Source organism: Balaenoptera physalus (assembly GCF_965194825.1).
Source record: "Balaenoptera physalus genome assembly, chromosome: 20".
NCBI classification, from domain to species: Eukaryota; Metazoa; Chordata; class Mammalia; order Artiodactyla; family Balaenopteridae; genus Balaenoptera; species Balaenoptera physalus.
In genome coordinates, this window is record NC_138901.1 from 41,631,454 (window position 1) to 41,646,202 (window position 14,749).

The 14,749-nt window shown below is 37.3% G+C and overlaps 1 protein-coding gene across 10 annotated transcripts in view; it reads right to left on the reverse strand.

Moving 5' to 3' along the window:
- The window catches only part of BCAS3 (BCAS3 microtubule associated cell migration factor), a 565,907-nt gene that overhangs the window by 344,946 nt on the left and 206,212 nt on the right, over positions 1-14,749 (reverse strand). For all 10 annotated transcript variants that reach the window (XM_082439975.1, XM_082439967.1, XM_082439969.1 and 7 more), the window contains exon 15: positions 13,707-13,971. In XM_082439975.1, coding sequence (XP_082296101.1) covers positions 13,707-13,971 — 265 coding nt within the window. The remainder of the gene's footprint in view (positions 1-13,706; positions 13,972-14,749) is intronic.

The window sequence follows — 14,749 nt, forward strand, 5'->3', positions numbered from 1 at the left end:
GTCAAAGATGCATTTCCTTCAGATGGGAAAGAGCAACAGATTTTAACAACCATACAAAGATGGGAGTACTGTGCAAAAGAGCCAAATCAGCATTTTTGACAGCAGGGAAGATAAAACCTTTTATACTCACATATATTTTATTTCCAGCTTAAAAACATTTAAATATCATTCTATCAAAATATGCTTACATGTTCTGCTCAAGAAGAAAACAGGAAACCCATTCTCAATTTAACTGCCTAAATTATCAACAATTTGTGACAGAGTATCGTTCACTGACAAAAAAAGAAAAAGAAAGAAATCAAAGTACACATATGAACGTTAATAAATAGTTCGAGTCCTTGTCTTGCAAACTTATTTTTCCAAAAGCAAAACCATGAATTTACCTGTTTGCATAAAAACTCCTTTGACAGAAAGTCCTCGAGAATGAAAATCACAAAGAGGAGTGATACCATGACCATATCTGGGCACCGGAGAATGATGACTCTACTTCTTTCCCTGTAATTCTTCTGCCTTAGCAGAAACACTTTTTCTTAATAATCTGGATTATTGCCAGAAAACCATAATCATTTATCAGTACTGTTGTTTTATATTTTCTTTCATCCATGATTTTATCAAAAGTGTACACATTTCAATCCATTCCAAATTGGACAGGAGTGAAATATTATTGAACATTTGTTAAGAATTCCCTACTAGTGATGATTCTCAACACTGAAAAGGGAATGGCCTGTCTCTTCTGAAGCCGCCAACAACAACAATGCCCACATAATTCCACTCTATCCATTCTGAGATAGTTTCACTCTTGTGCCTCATTCTAGCTTCAATATTCTCACCTGCAAAAACACATCATCCAATGTTAATACCTCGTTCAATGAACCTTAAATCCCTTTCCTTTTCTCATCCTCCTCCTAATTCTAAATGTCATTTTATGCTAAGAACCTATTATGCTAAGAACCATAACAGTTTCTATTTCTCAGTATGTGTAACGCTGGCACAGCAGCGACCTCACTCTCCGTACTCTTTTGCAGTTTACAAACTATAAGCCAGCAGTCATATTTTTACTTCCTGCTCAGATTTTTAAGTTCAAGACTGCTCACGGCTGCTACTCCCAAGTCTCATAATTTCTAAATCTGTTTATTTGGGTCACTCATGCAGACACTGGTCACTGTGTATCCTAAGAAGCCCAATTTCTTCTCTCTTCTCCCCCTCCAATTTTTCTAAAACCAAATTTTGAAAAAATATTTCAATGGAACCTGACCAGAATTTTCTTACTTAATTGTCTTCCTCACTGGAAAAGTAAGGCTAACTTAACGTGCAAATAGAGAAGCCAAATCCTCTTGTAGTTAGTTATTCTAATCACTAGACTAAAACAATGTTGAAGGATCAACTCCCTGAAAACTAACTTGTAAGTCTATTGCCAGACCGTTTCTAGAGGATTCCTTCGTGGGGAAACTGACCAGTCAAAGTGAAAAGATCTACAAATACTATTGATCGGGGGGTACCCCAATAAAACTGATAGACCAGTTGGACCTATAAACTGGTATGAGCTACTCGTGCTCAAAGAGCTTCCAATCAGTTCTTTAGTATGGATGTGTTGATTAGCTGAATAAATATGAAATAACAAAATAAATCAAATAATAATAAAACTTTTTAATAAAATAAAAAATAAGAATGATCAGCCAAGGATTCCTAGACATTCCAGCCAGTATTTTAGTTTAACCAGTCTGAGATTGGGCCTAGGCATCAGTACTTTTTTAATCTATCCAGGTAAATTATAATGTACAATCAGGGTTGAGAGTCCAAGATGAAAGATAATGATGACCACAAAAAAAACTTAAAAAGGAACTCAGAGGAAATAGAGATACTACCAGGAGCAAAGAAGTGCATCAAAAATTATAACTATCTTTTAAAGAGATAAACAATTTTACATCTGTGAAATAAGAAAAGGATGTGATAATAAGAGAAACATTCACAGAAAAGATTATTAAAAACATATTGCACAAATAAAAATCTAATAAGAAGGTTAGGAGATAAAGTTGGGGATATTCTCTTAAAGTAAAACAAAAAGACAAAGAGATAGGAAATAGAAAAGAAAGTTAGGGGTTCAGTGTAGGAGATCCATCATCCAACCACAATGATTTCCAGAAAGGGGCAAAAAAAAGAAAACAGCAAGAAATAAATTATGAAGAACTGAAAGAAGCAGCCTCTGAGTGGGAGAAGTGGGTGCAGGAGAGTGCAATTTTTCTTTATAAAATTGTGGCGTTATTTGACTTTCATAATAAATATATGTATTGCTTTGATACAAAAATTATACTGACTAGGTAAACAAAAACAATAAAACTACAATGAATGTTAACAGAAAAGAGAAGCAGAGATTAAGTGTAAGGCCTAATGATGCCTCAGTAGTGGAGTGTAATCACTCTGGTCCCATAAAATACAGAAATAGGTCCTGGAATAGCAATGTACAGAGAAACAAAGAAAGGAACTTTTAGAACATACAGAAACCACTTACTCAGATGATTAACTAAAAGAGTTCCCTCCGTTCATTCATAGGAGCTAGGTACCTGGACAGGGTACTAAAACTAGATACTAATTGATAGTAATATATTTCAAAAGTCCAATTCTCTAATAAGACTTTGAGGAATACATCATAGAAAACATCATGAAAAGGAAGCTAGGTTATTATAAAATCTTAGACGACATCAACATCCATAGTACACCAGGTTCATGCCAGGGTTGCCATGATTACCATCACAGGAAAGTTTAGAAAAGATCGCCCTCTAGAGGCATGTCTCATTAACCATTTAAAAACAAAACAAGAAACCTGGAGTCTATGATATGCCAGTGTTAAAAATATAGAGAAAATACAAAATATGTCATTTACAGTAAAGAGGAAAACAAAAAAATGACAGTATAGCTCCAACTGCTAACTACCTGAGCCAGCATTTATTTTAAGGAATAAAAAAAAGAGAGAGAGAAAAAAGTGTAGCATATTCCAAATAATACAGACAAGAGATTCAAATAGACTTTAATCAGTTTTTATAGTATTGAATTTAATATAAAGTATAATTTAGAGACAATATAAGAGTGTTAGAAGATACTCCACAGGTAATTTTATTTTCCTCAAAAACTATGTTATCTGAAACTTCCTCTCAATTTTGCTGTGAACCTATAACTGCTCTATAAAACAGTCTATTAAAAAATGATGCTATCTTTATTTAGTACATGGTTTCTCCAATTAGGGCTTCTGAAATAAAAGAACTTTTCAGGATGGTATTAATTATAAGGCCTCTCTTTTCAATCCACTTTCCCTAAAGAACTCATCTGTTCTGAGAAACAATAGGAAGTGACAAGAAAATATTTTAAATATGCATGATTTTGGTGTATAGATGTAAAGACACAAATTCACTAGGAAAACTTTAATAGACTTGAAAACAATAGATTAAAAACTTCATCTGAACTACAAGAAAGTACATGCAACCAGTAAAAAACCCAGGTACTAAACTAAGATAGCCTAAAAGAAGATTTTTATCCATTTACATGTATATACTGTATATATATATACTCTGTGTCATATGAGGCATAAAATTTAAAGCAGAGCTACAGTGCACATGATTGATTTTTCTTGGCAAAAATTAAACCATACAAATGGAAACTTCAATCCACAAGTAAACGGTGATGTGGAAAGAGAAGTCAAGAAACATCACGTTATTATTGACTGTCTTAAGTAGGTGAAACTATATAAGGCTGAAATGGGTGGTTGCTTTGTATTTACAATTGTGATGTGGTCTGTATCAAGAAAACTACTGATCAACAAAAGTAAGTAATTACAATAAACCAGCAAATGAAAGCTATAAACACAGTTTCTGAGTGGTAAAAAAAAAAAAAAAAAAGAATGCCTCATACAGACGCTAGGAAGAAAAGTTGATGCTACCAGTTACTTAGAAGCAGTTTATTAAAATAGCGAGGCTTCAAGCCCAAGAAATCAGAGGCCCCCTCTACAGGGCCCAGAGTCTCATCCAACACTTCCATTTAGAAGAAGTAGAATCTGGAATTCAGATGCCTAAAGTTGTGACTCAACAATGACTCCTCCCCTGGGGACCAATGAGTTAATGGGAAGGCGACACTTCCGAGAACTGTAGAAGTAAACCCAGAACCCCTCTGTTAACGCAATGGAAATAGTAGGAAAAAAAAACAAATTCCTTAAAAGCCCTATCACATAGTGACTGTCATATTCCTGAACCTAAACTGGAAAACTAATTTGCAAAATAAAGAAATGCAAAGGCTAGAGAATGGGTAGATTCATTTATCCAACTATATTTCCTGATGTATGGTATTACGATGAGCAAAAACAGATGAAAAAGAAAAAATAATACTACCTTCACTTTCAATTTTGCGTTGGGTGTACCTTCATTTCAGAAACAACGTCAGAAGTCAACTCATCAATATTGAGTCTAATAATGCTACAAAAGCCTATGCACAATAACGTCACGATTATATTTCAGTCACTTATTATTTGGTGAATTCTTCATTTATTCTCTTTTCTGCATAAGAGCCACTATACAAAACTATGAATAATGAATCAGTCCTATATACCTCCTTAGTAATAAACAGTATCAATAATGAAACTAATCATAGCAGCTAATCTTTTCCTGAGTTATTTCATGTGTGCCAGACACTATTCAAAGTGCTTTGATCCTCACAGTAACTCTCTAAGGTAGGTAATTTAATTATCCCCATTTTACTGATAGAAAATTAAGGCACAGGTAGATTAAGTAATTTGTCTAAATTTACAGAGCCAGAAAGTCACAGAGGTTCTACCACAGGAAGTCAGACTCCAGGTCCTCCAACTCCAACTGCCTCCCCAAGGAAGTTACACTTAAAAATGGAGATCATCGAAAATAATAGGTAGAAAGCAGTAAGTGATGAGTATGGATAAATAGCTTACAGAAGAAACAAATACCAAAGTTAGACACTTTATGGTAAGAGGGAAAAAGCACACTGTGAGCTGAGCTGAGCTGAGCTTCAAAGATGCATTCCACGTTTACCTGAAGAAATAAGCGGAAAACAATTCAGATGCAGGAACAAGGTGTTGATTGAAGCTGAAAAGCAAAAGCAAGTAATTAAATTTGCTTGGAGCATAAACAATAGTGGCAGAAATGGTTTCTTCATTCAGCAAAAATTTACTAACTGGTAAAGGGAATGCCTCATCTCTTAGAGGACCATTCGCCTGCCAACATGCCCACCTCCTATTTCTATGAGAAAACAGAGGCAACCTCCTCCTTGACCTCTAACTTTTCCCCATTTTCCTGTTCCCCTTTACATCAATGCTCATTGAAAGGCCTGTCAATACTGGCCTCCAATTTCTCTCTTCCCGTCCTTAATAAAATCCTCTCTTATCAGGCCCCTACCGCTTCACCAAAACTTGCTCTTATCAAAGCCACATGTCCTCTACATGACTAAATTTGATGGTATTCTATCTTTTTCTCAGTCCTTATCTTAATTGACCTATCACCAGAATTTAACACATTAATCATTCCCTTTACTCAGGAAAAAAAAAAATGTCTTCATTTGGCTTACAGGATTTCTCATGTGTTGGTTTTCCTTCTATGTCACAGGCTCAGTCCTGGGACGTCTTCATCTTCTTTTCATACTCATTCACTTACTAGGTGATCTCATACTGCTTTGGCTTTTTTTAATCTATGCCTCCCCAACATTTATTCTCAGCCTATTCCTTCCCACTGAACTCCAGATTCATAAAACCAACTACCTGCCTAACATCACTAGGAGGTCAAGACACATCTTAAACTAAACGTCCATAAGTCCTGATCTGTCTCTATCCCCAGAGCTGCTTTAACCTCATGGTCCTCATTTCATGTGATGGCAGTCACACCCTTCCAGCTGTTCGGGCCGAAAGCCTTACTGGTCACCCTGACTCCTCTCTTTTCTCTCCTGGATTTCTGCAATGCTCTCCTAACTGGTCTCACTAGACTTCTACTCTTGTCAGACTGCAGATGGTGCGTTCTCAATACAGATCACCATTCTGCTCCTGTCAAACCGCAATCTGACCCCATCACCCAAAACCCTCCACAGCTTTTCCACTTTGAGTAAAAGTCAAAGGCTGACATGATCTGGCCGCATTCCCTCTCTGACCTCATCTTCTACTCTGCACCTTGCACACTGTTCCTTGGCCACATGGGCCTCCTTGCCTCTCCATGAACACTCCAGACACATTCCCAGCTCAGGGATTTTACACTGACTATTTCTTCTGCCTGGAACACGTTCCGCAGACATCTGCATGACTTTCTCCCACACTTCCATCAGATCTTTATTCAAATGTCATCAACTCAGTAAGGCCTGCCAGGAGCATCCTAATTTCAAACTGCAATCTTCTCCAGGCATGCCCTATTCCCCTTCCTTTACTTTTCTCCATAGCATATAAAACTACCTGCTTATCCATCCATTTGTCCATCCATCCATCCATGAATCCATCCATCCATCCATCCATCCATCCACCTATCATCTATCCTATGCATCATACATATCCCTCCACTGGAAAGTCAGCTCCATGGGAACAGGGATGTTTTCCTCTTTTATTCACTGCTGTATCCCTAGAGCTCAGGAACAGTGCCTGGACATAGTAACAGTAATTAATAGTTCTTGAATAAAATGAAAGAATCTTACAGATGTTAAAATGAAAAGCAATGTTACCATGAATGAAAATCTCTTCATTCTGACAAGTAATAAATTGTTTTTATTAGAACTTCTAAGTTCTAATAACTTTGAAAACTTTGGTTTGAAGTCTTAGAATCTACATTTTACCAAATACTACATGAGGTGCCAAGATACAAATATAAACAAGAAAAAGACCCTCTCTTCATGGAGGTAAATCTACTGGGAGACACAGGCATGTCAATGAACATATTAACATATGTTAATATGAACAACTAACATTAAAATATAATAAAATCACATTCATAGTGCCAATACCAAGACTGATACAGAACATACAACATCAAGAGGTGTTTAAAAGAGGCTGAAGAGGGACTTCCCTGGTAGCACAATTAAGAATCCACCTGCCAATGCAGGGGACACGGGTTCGATCCCTGGTCTGGAAAGATCCCACATGCTTCAGAGCAACTAAGCCCACGCACCACAACTACTGAGCCCGCGCTCTAGAGCCCACGAGCCACAACTACTGAGCTCGCATGCCATAACTACTGAAGCCCACGCACCTAGAACCCATGCTCTGCAACAAGAGAAGCCACCGCAATGAGAAGCCTGCGCACCGCGACGAAGAGTAGCCCCCGCTCACCGCAACTAGAGAAAGCCCGCGTGCAGCAACGAAGACCCAACGCGGCCAAAAATAAATAAATAAAAAACAAACAAAAAAAGAGGCTGAAGAGATGAAGTGATACTTTTAGCTAGATCATAATGAAGTAGGGTTTCAGCAGGCATCCAAGGGAATAAAAATTATTTCGAGAGGAGTATGCAAACTTAAAAGGTGCCAGGAAATGAATACAGGTGGCATTTTCAGGGAAGGGTACAGAAATGTAGGTGTGGTGGGACGAGAAACTGAGAGTGAGATGGAACCTTCCCTAACATCCTAAAAGCATGGTGAGACGCTGAAAGACTGAAAGCAGAAAAGCGGAATATTATCCTAGTTACGGTTAACAAAGAAAATGCTTGCGATAGTTAAAAGAAAAAAAGAAGGCTGGAGCCTACAGAAACAGATGAGGTAAGAAATGATGATAAGAGGTTCTTAATCATTTTTGTCATGGACTACTTAGACAACATGGAAAAGCCTGTGGACTCTTTCTCAGAATAATACTTATAAATGCATGGGATACTATACACAGAATTACAAAGAAAACCGTACTATTATACTGAAGTATAGCTATCAGTTTATTTAAAAAATTAAGTTCTGCTATAGTAATATATGTAATATTAAAATCAGTAATATTATTACATTTTTTATATATATATATATATATATATATATATATATATATATATATATATATATAATTTCCAAGCAATGGTGAGCATAAACAATATTTCAAAATACATCTCGACAAAACACTTCAAGATTTTTTTGTATATAATGTGATACAAAAACTCTGTGTTTTTATTGGTGACAACGTCACAAGTACTGCTGTTATTACTGTCATGTGTTGTCTATATTCATAATGAAAGAAAACATTTACTTTTGGGTAGAGGATAGTAATCCTGAAGATGAAATATTTTCCTATCCATGTTCACGGATCTTAAGAACCCCTTAAGAATAAGGTCCAGGCAACAAGACCAGAAATGAAAGAGATATTTAGAGAAAGTATATTTCAAATAAATAAACATCCTCTGTTAAGTAAAAATGGCAAATAGATAAAATAATCCTAACCTAAACTGGATTGCATCCAGAAAGTAAAAAGGAAATATCCTTATATCAACTGTTATTTAACAGTTTCCTTTACTTTGCTAAAAAGAGCACAGACAAACAACAGCAATAACCGCCAAAGCATGATTCATTTTCAAGATGAATCCCTCCCTGTTCAAAGGTTTACATTGTTTTTGACTAGCATCAGATTGTTTATCCACACAAACTGTAAATACATCATTTTTAGAACTAACCAACAACAATGCCCATTTTGTTTTGACATGTAAGGTACAAAAAGAACATAAAGAAAAATGACCATCACTCTAATGTCTGCACTTTAAAAATGAAAAAACTACAGAAAAAGGGGGTGAAATTCCAACATAATAAAAATTTAGCATGTGTTATCAGGAGGAAAACGTCTCCTGAAATTCCTTGCTTTCAAAAGGGAATTTAAGAACTGCAGTACTGCTAAACTGTCTATAATCTCCTCTCTGAGATGCCTTCTCTTAGCTTTATGGAAAAATATGAAGAAAGCTGTGAAAACAATAATGCTGAGAGAAAATACTATATTTTGACAATATGACTCTTCAACTGTTTGATCTTTTACAAATGACAAATCCTTAATTGACTGGCACTTTGAACCCTTCAGCAAAAATATATTGAAAGGTATTCATTCAGTCATTCAATATCTGTTTTGTTCCCTTAGACAAGGACAGAGATTACCTTAATTTCTGGGCACAGTATGCCCAAAGCCTAGCACAGAACCTGGTATGTGGTATGCTTATTAGAGAAGGAAGAAGAGGAAGAAAAAAGGAGCTCAAAAGAATGCTCTCTGAAGATGTATAAATATAAAGACTATAAATTCTTCCAAATTTTTCTATTAATACAGCTGGTTCTCTGGCCAACCTAGCTGCCCAATGTGCACACTAAATCTTGCCCCATAAAGTGTGTGGTGAAATTCAAGTTAAGAAAAATATTTAACACAAAAAGCAAGGCCCTCAAAGAACCTATACTACCATTTAATTATATGACAAAATAGTCACACCTAAGAATGTAAGTAATTATTTCTGAAGTAAAATTTCTTGCAAATGGCTGAAAATATGAATATCTCATAGCTTTCTAAACTTTTTTTAAAATTTTAAATACTTTTTTAGTATTTTTATTTTTAAAAATATTTATTTATTTATTTATTTTGGCTGCACCGGGTCTTAGTTGTGGCACACGGCATCTTTGTTACGGCCGTGGTATCTTTGTTGCGGCATGCAGACTCTTAGCTGCATCATGCAAACTCTTAGTTACAGCGTGCATGCGGTAGATGATCTAGTTCCCTGATCAGGGATTGAACCCAGGCCCCCTGCATTGGGAGCGTGGAGTCTTACCCACTGGACCACCAGGGAAGTCCCAATACTTTTTTAAATGAGTTTTCACCCAGGACTTATTTCAACCTCAAAGATCATGGATCACTAGCTAAATATACATGAATAATAACTGTTCTTATGAAAATAATAGGGCCAGGGACTTCCCTGGTGGTGCAGTGGTTAAGTATCCGCCTACCAATGCAGGGGACACGGGTTTGATCCCTGGTCCGGGAAGATTCCACATGCCACGGAGCAACTAAGCCTGTGCACCACAACTACTGAGCCTGCGCTCTAGAGCCCATGAGCCACAACTACTGAGCCCGCGTGCCACAACTACTGAAGCCCCTGTGCCTAGAACCCATGCTCCGCAACAAGAGAAGCCACTGCAATGAGAAGCCTGTGCACTGCAATGAGGAGTAGCCCCCGCTTGCCGCAACTAGAGAAAGCCCATGAGCAGCAACGAAGACCCAACGCAGCCAAAAACAAATTAATTAATTAATTAATTAAAAAAATACTTCTAAAAAAAAATAATAATAGGGCCAGGAACTTCCCTGGTGGTCCAATAGTTACGAATCTGCCTTCCAATGCAGGGGATGTGGGTTTGATCCCTGGTTGGGGAACTAAGATCCCACATGCTGGAGGGCAACTAAGCCCATGTGACACAACTAGAGAGCCCGTGCGCCACAACTAGACAGCCCACGTGCCGCAACTAGAGAGCCTGCACACAGCAACTACAGAGCCAACGTGCTTTGGAGCCTGTGCACCACAACGAAAGATCCTGTGTGCTGCAACTAAGACTCAGTGCAGCCAAAAATAAATAAAAATAAATATTAAAAAAATTATAATAGGGCCAAAGGACAAAACATCATCTAAGGAGAAAACAAAGGTCCCAAACTGTTTTGAGTTGCAGAATTTCTCCCCAGGATTCTATTTACCAATATATTTTTTCAGTCTATCTTAGAACTTCCTCCAGAAAAAATATATATGTTGAATTGATTAGGTATTACAAAAGGATGTGTGTTCAAGCAGAAGCATTTTAGCTTCTTTAACTTCTTAGGGATATAGCCAGAAGAATTGCAAAGATGTATTCAAACAAGTACCTGTACACACATGTTCATAACAGCACTATCCACAAAATCAAAAGGTAGAAACAACTCAAGTATCCATCAATGGATGAATGGATAAAAAACGGTGGTACATACATATAATGGAATATTATTCAACCATAAAAAGCAATGAAGCACTGATACATACTACAATGTGGCTATACTTTTAAAACATTATGCTACGCGAAAGAAGCCAGAAACAAAAGGTCACATATTTTATGACTGCAGTCATATGAAATATCCATAACAGGTATAGATTGAGATGGAAAGCAGACTGGTGGTTGCTAGGGGCTTGGGGACAGAGGAGTGGGGAGGAACTGCTTAAAGAATATACAGTTTGGGGGATTTCCCTGGCAGTCCAGCAGTTAAGACTCCGCCCTTCCAATGCAGGGGGCACGGACTAGATCCCTGGTTGGGGAACTAAGAGCCCACAGGCCATGCGGTGCAGCCCCCAAAAAAGAAAAAGAATATGCAGTTTTCGTCTGGGGTGAAGACAATATATTTAGAACTAGACAGAAGCGGTAGTTGCAAAATATTGTGATGTAATAAATCCCACTGAATTGTTAACATCTAAATGGTTAACTTTATGTTGTATGAATGTCAAATCAATTAAATAAGGGTTGTTTTCTGTAGGAACCATAATCTCGCTCTATAACATTCCCTATACTTAAAAATCTAAATTGGTCATCTGTCAAGGAGAAACTGCAATGCTCCAAAAAACAAAGTGTCATCTAATGTCAATGAATATCTTCTCTCATTCTGGTGGGTACAACCATTCTGATATTATCTACCAAGGCCAAGATTCGCATACATTGTAGTCCAGCACTTCAATTCAAAAATAAAACAAAGTGAGAGAGTGGCATGGGCATGTATACACTACCAAATATAAAACCGATAGCTAGTGGGAAGCAGCCGCGTAGCACAGGGAGATCAGCTCGGTGCTTTGTGACCACCTAGAGGGGTGGGATAGGGAGGGTGGGAGGGAGATGCAAGAGGGAGGAGAAATGGGGATGTATGTATATGTATAGCTGATTCACTTTGTTATACAGCAGAAACTAACACACCATTGTAAAGCAATTATACTCCAATAAAGATGTTAAAAAACAAAAACAAGACAAAAATAAGCACACGTTTGCACTAAGAAACAAGGACAAAATTTTTCATCTCTTCATTATACATAATAGCTCCACATCAGAAACCACCCAAATATACATCAACAGTAGGAGAAAGGATAAATAAGTAAAAATATATTTGTAAAATGGAATATGTAAGAGCAATGGAAATAAATGAATTAAACCTACATAAAAATACATGAATTAATCTCACAAACATGTTAAAGAAGTTGAATATATGAATATATACACACACTGTTTTAAAAAAAAGTGAATAGTTCACTTTTTTAAAAAGTAAGGAAGTGATTACCCTAAAAGTCAGAATCACAGCTTGCTTTTATGGAAAAGGGGCACAAAAATGGAGTTCTAGTAATGTTTCCTTTATTGGTTGGAGTGATGGTTACACAAGTATTTGCTCTAGATAAAATACTGACTAATACGTGGGTTTTTTAGAAATCCCACAAAGATGTATTGGGTTAGCCAAAAAGTTCATTCGGGTTTTTCCGTACCATCTTACGAAAACCCAAATGAACTTTTTGGTCAACCCAATATGTTAAAATAAAATGCAAATGCTGCTCTAAAATACATATGACTCAAGATTATTCCTCTCTAACAATAAATATTTCTTAATGAACTACAGCACTGATTCTGGTTAAAGTCAGAGTTTTCTGGAAAAGATCTATAGATGTGAGATTCGATCTCTAAATTTATGAAAATAGTCTTGAACATCATATTCCATACATATGACATCAAGCAACTCTTATATAGTGAAAAAGTTAGGGAGTTAGCTGAGCGTGGCAAGTGAGCTGAAGAGATCTGGTCCTTCCCCTGGGGCCAAGGAGAGTGGTGTGGGCTCTGCTACGGTGGGGGAAGGGGGCAGTCATTGGGGAAGAAGGAGAGAACTTATCAAAAACTAGAAGGCAGAATTCCCAGCACAACAGGGAATGCTGAAGCTTGGGGACTGCTGTTTCCATATTCACTCACTCACACACTCCTCCGTCCATCCATCCATCCGTTCATTCATTCAACAGATCTCCATTTACTCTGTGCCTGGCAGGGACTGTAATAAGTTCTGTTCATACAGAATGGGCATTTAATAGAACTAATAGCCTGGTGGCAGAGACATATTTAAAACATAATCACACAAATAAATATTTAATTTAAAGTTGAAAAAAAACAAGTTAGGGGGTTAATGTAGCATGGTAATGGTCACCATTACTATATTAACTTCAATTTATTAAATGTTTTAATAAATTAAGAATGTCCCTGGGCTTCCCTGGTGGTGCAGTGGCTAAGAATCTGCCTGCCTGTGCACGGGCCATGGGTTCGATCCCTGGTCCGGGAAGATCCCACATGCCGCGGAGCAACTATGCCCGTGTGCCAGAACTACTGAGCCTGTGATCTAGAGCCCGTGAGCCACAACTACTGAGCCCGCACACCACAACTACTGAAGCTCACACACCTACAGCCTGTGCTCTGCAACAAGAGAGGCCGCCGCAATGAGAAGCCTGTGCGCCGCAACAAAGAGTAGCCCCCACTCGCCGCAACTAGAGAAAGCTCAGGCGCAGCAACGAAGACCCAACGCAACCAAAAATAAATAAATTAAAAAAAAAAAAGAAGGTCCCCAAATGAGCCCAAGATCTTATCTTTGTATGAATGAATTAGAAAAATGGGTTAATTTTATTCCAGATCTCGAAAATGAAAGACAAAGGGAAGAAGAATTGTTGGGAATAGTGGAGAGAGAGAAAACTGGGTTTACCGTGCAGAGGTGATCCAGAAGGGCTGCTGGATAGACCTGGAACAGGGCTACAGCGACCTCCTTGCTTAGACGTCAGTTCCTGTTCAATCTCTTCCAGACCAGCACTCTTCTGGAAACGGCTCATACGATTTACGACTCGTGGTGACATATGTGTTCGAACACAAGGCTGGCCACCATAAGGGTTGATTGGGAAAACGTGGGAAGTCCCCCGGAGTGTACTGACCACAACCCAGCGACAGTCATGGCTGAAGCATATGTCTTGTACCTAGAAATGAAACAAGGAAAAACAAAAAATGATTGAAACTATTTGGATTTACCTAAGAATATCACAAACATATTACTAAATATGAACAGAAATGCCTGCATGGGGACTTCCCTGGTGGCGCGGTGGTTAAGAATCTGCCAAAAAAGACCCAATGCAGCCAAAAAATAAATAAATAATAAAATATAATATAATTAATTAATTAATTAATTTTAAAAAAGATATGCCTGCCTGGTTACCAAATTTACCTAACATCAGATTATATTTTCAAAATGTTTCTTCTAAAGATTAGATTCATGGTGAATACTGATCAAAACTCCACATAAGGGATTTGATAAGATTTACCATAGGGAATTCTGTCCCTTGCTGTATAGAGTGCCAAGTCAGAAAATAGGACCTAGGTGGTTTCACCCTATAGAGCTATATTAAAAAAAAAAAAAAAAAAGATATATGGATAATGTTCATTTCTTTAAAGGAATTTACCTTCCAAAAAACCATAGAAGAGTAAAAATTAAAACATACATTATACAATGCAGGTGAAGTTATTAATCCAATCATTCACTCAACGAATACTCACTGGGTACCATGCTAATAAACACTAGGAACAAAGAGGTGGATAAGAAATCATCCCTGGGCTCACAGCCTACCAGGAAGAAAAGACATAAGAAATCTGCAAAAATATAACATATGAAAATGAAATAACTATCTTACATTTGAGGCACAGTGGTAACAAAAAGGAAGGAAAATATGAAATCTGCTTCTGAGAGGTGAAAAGGAGATG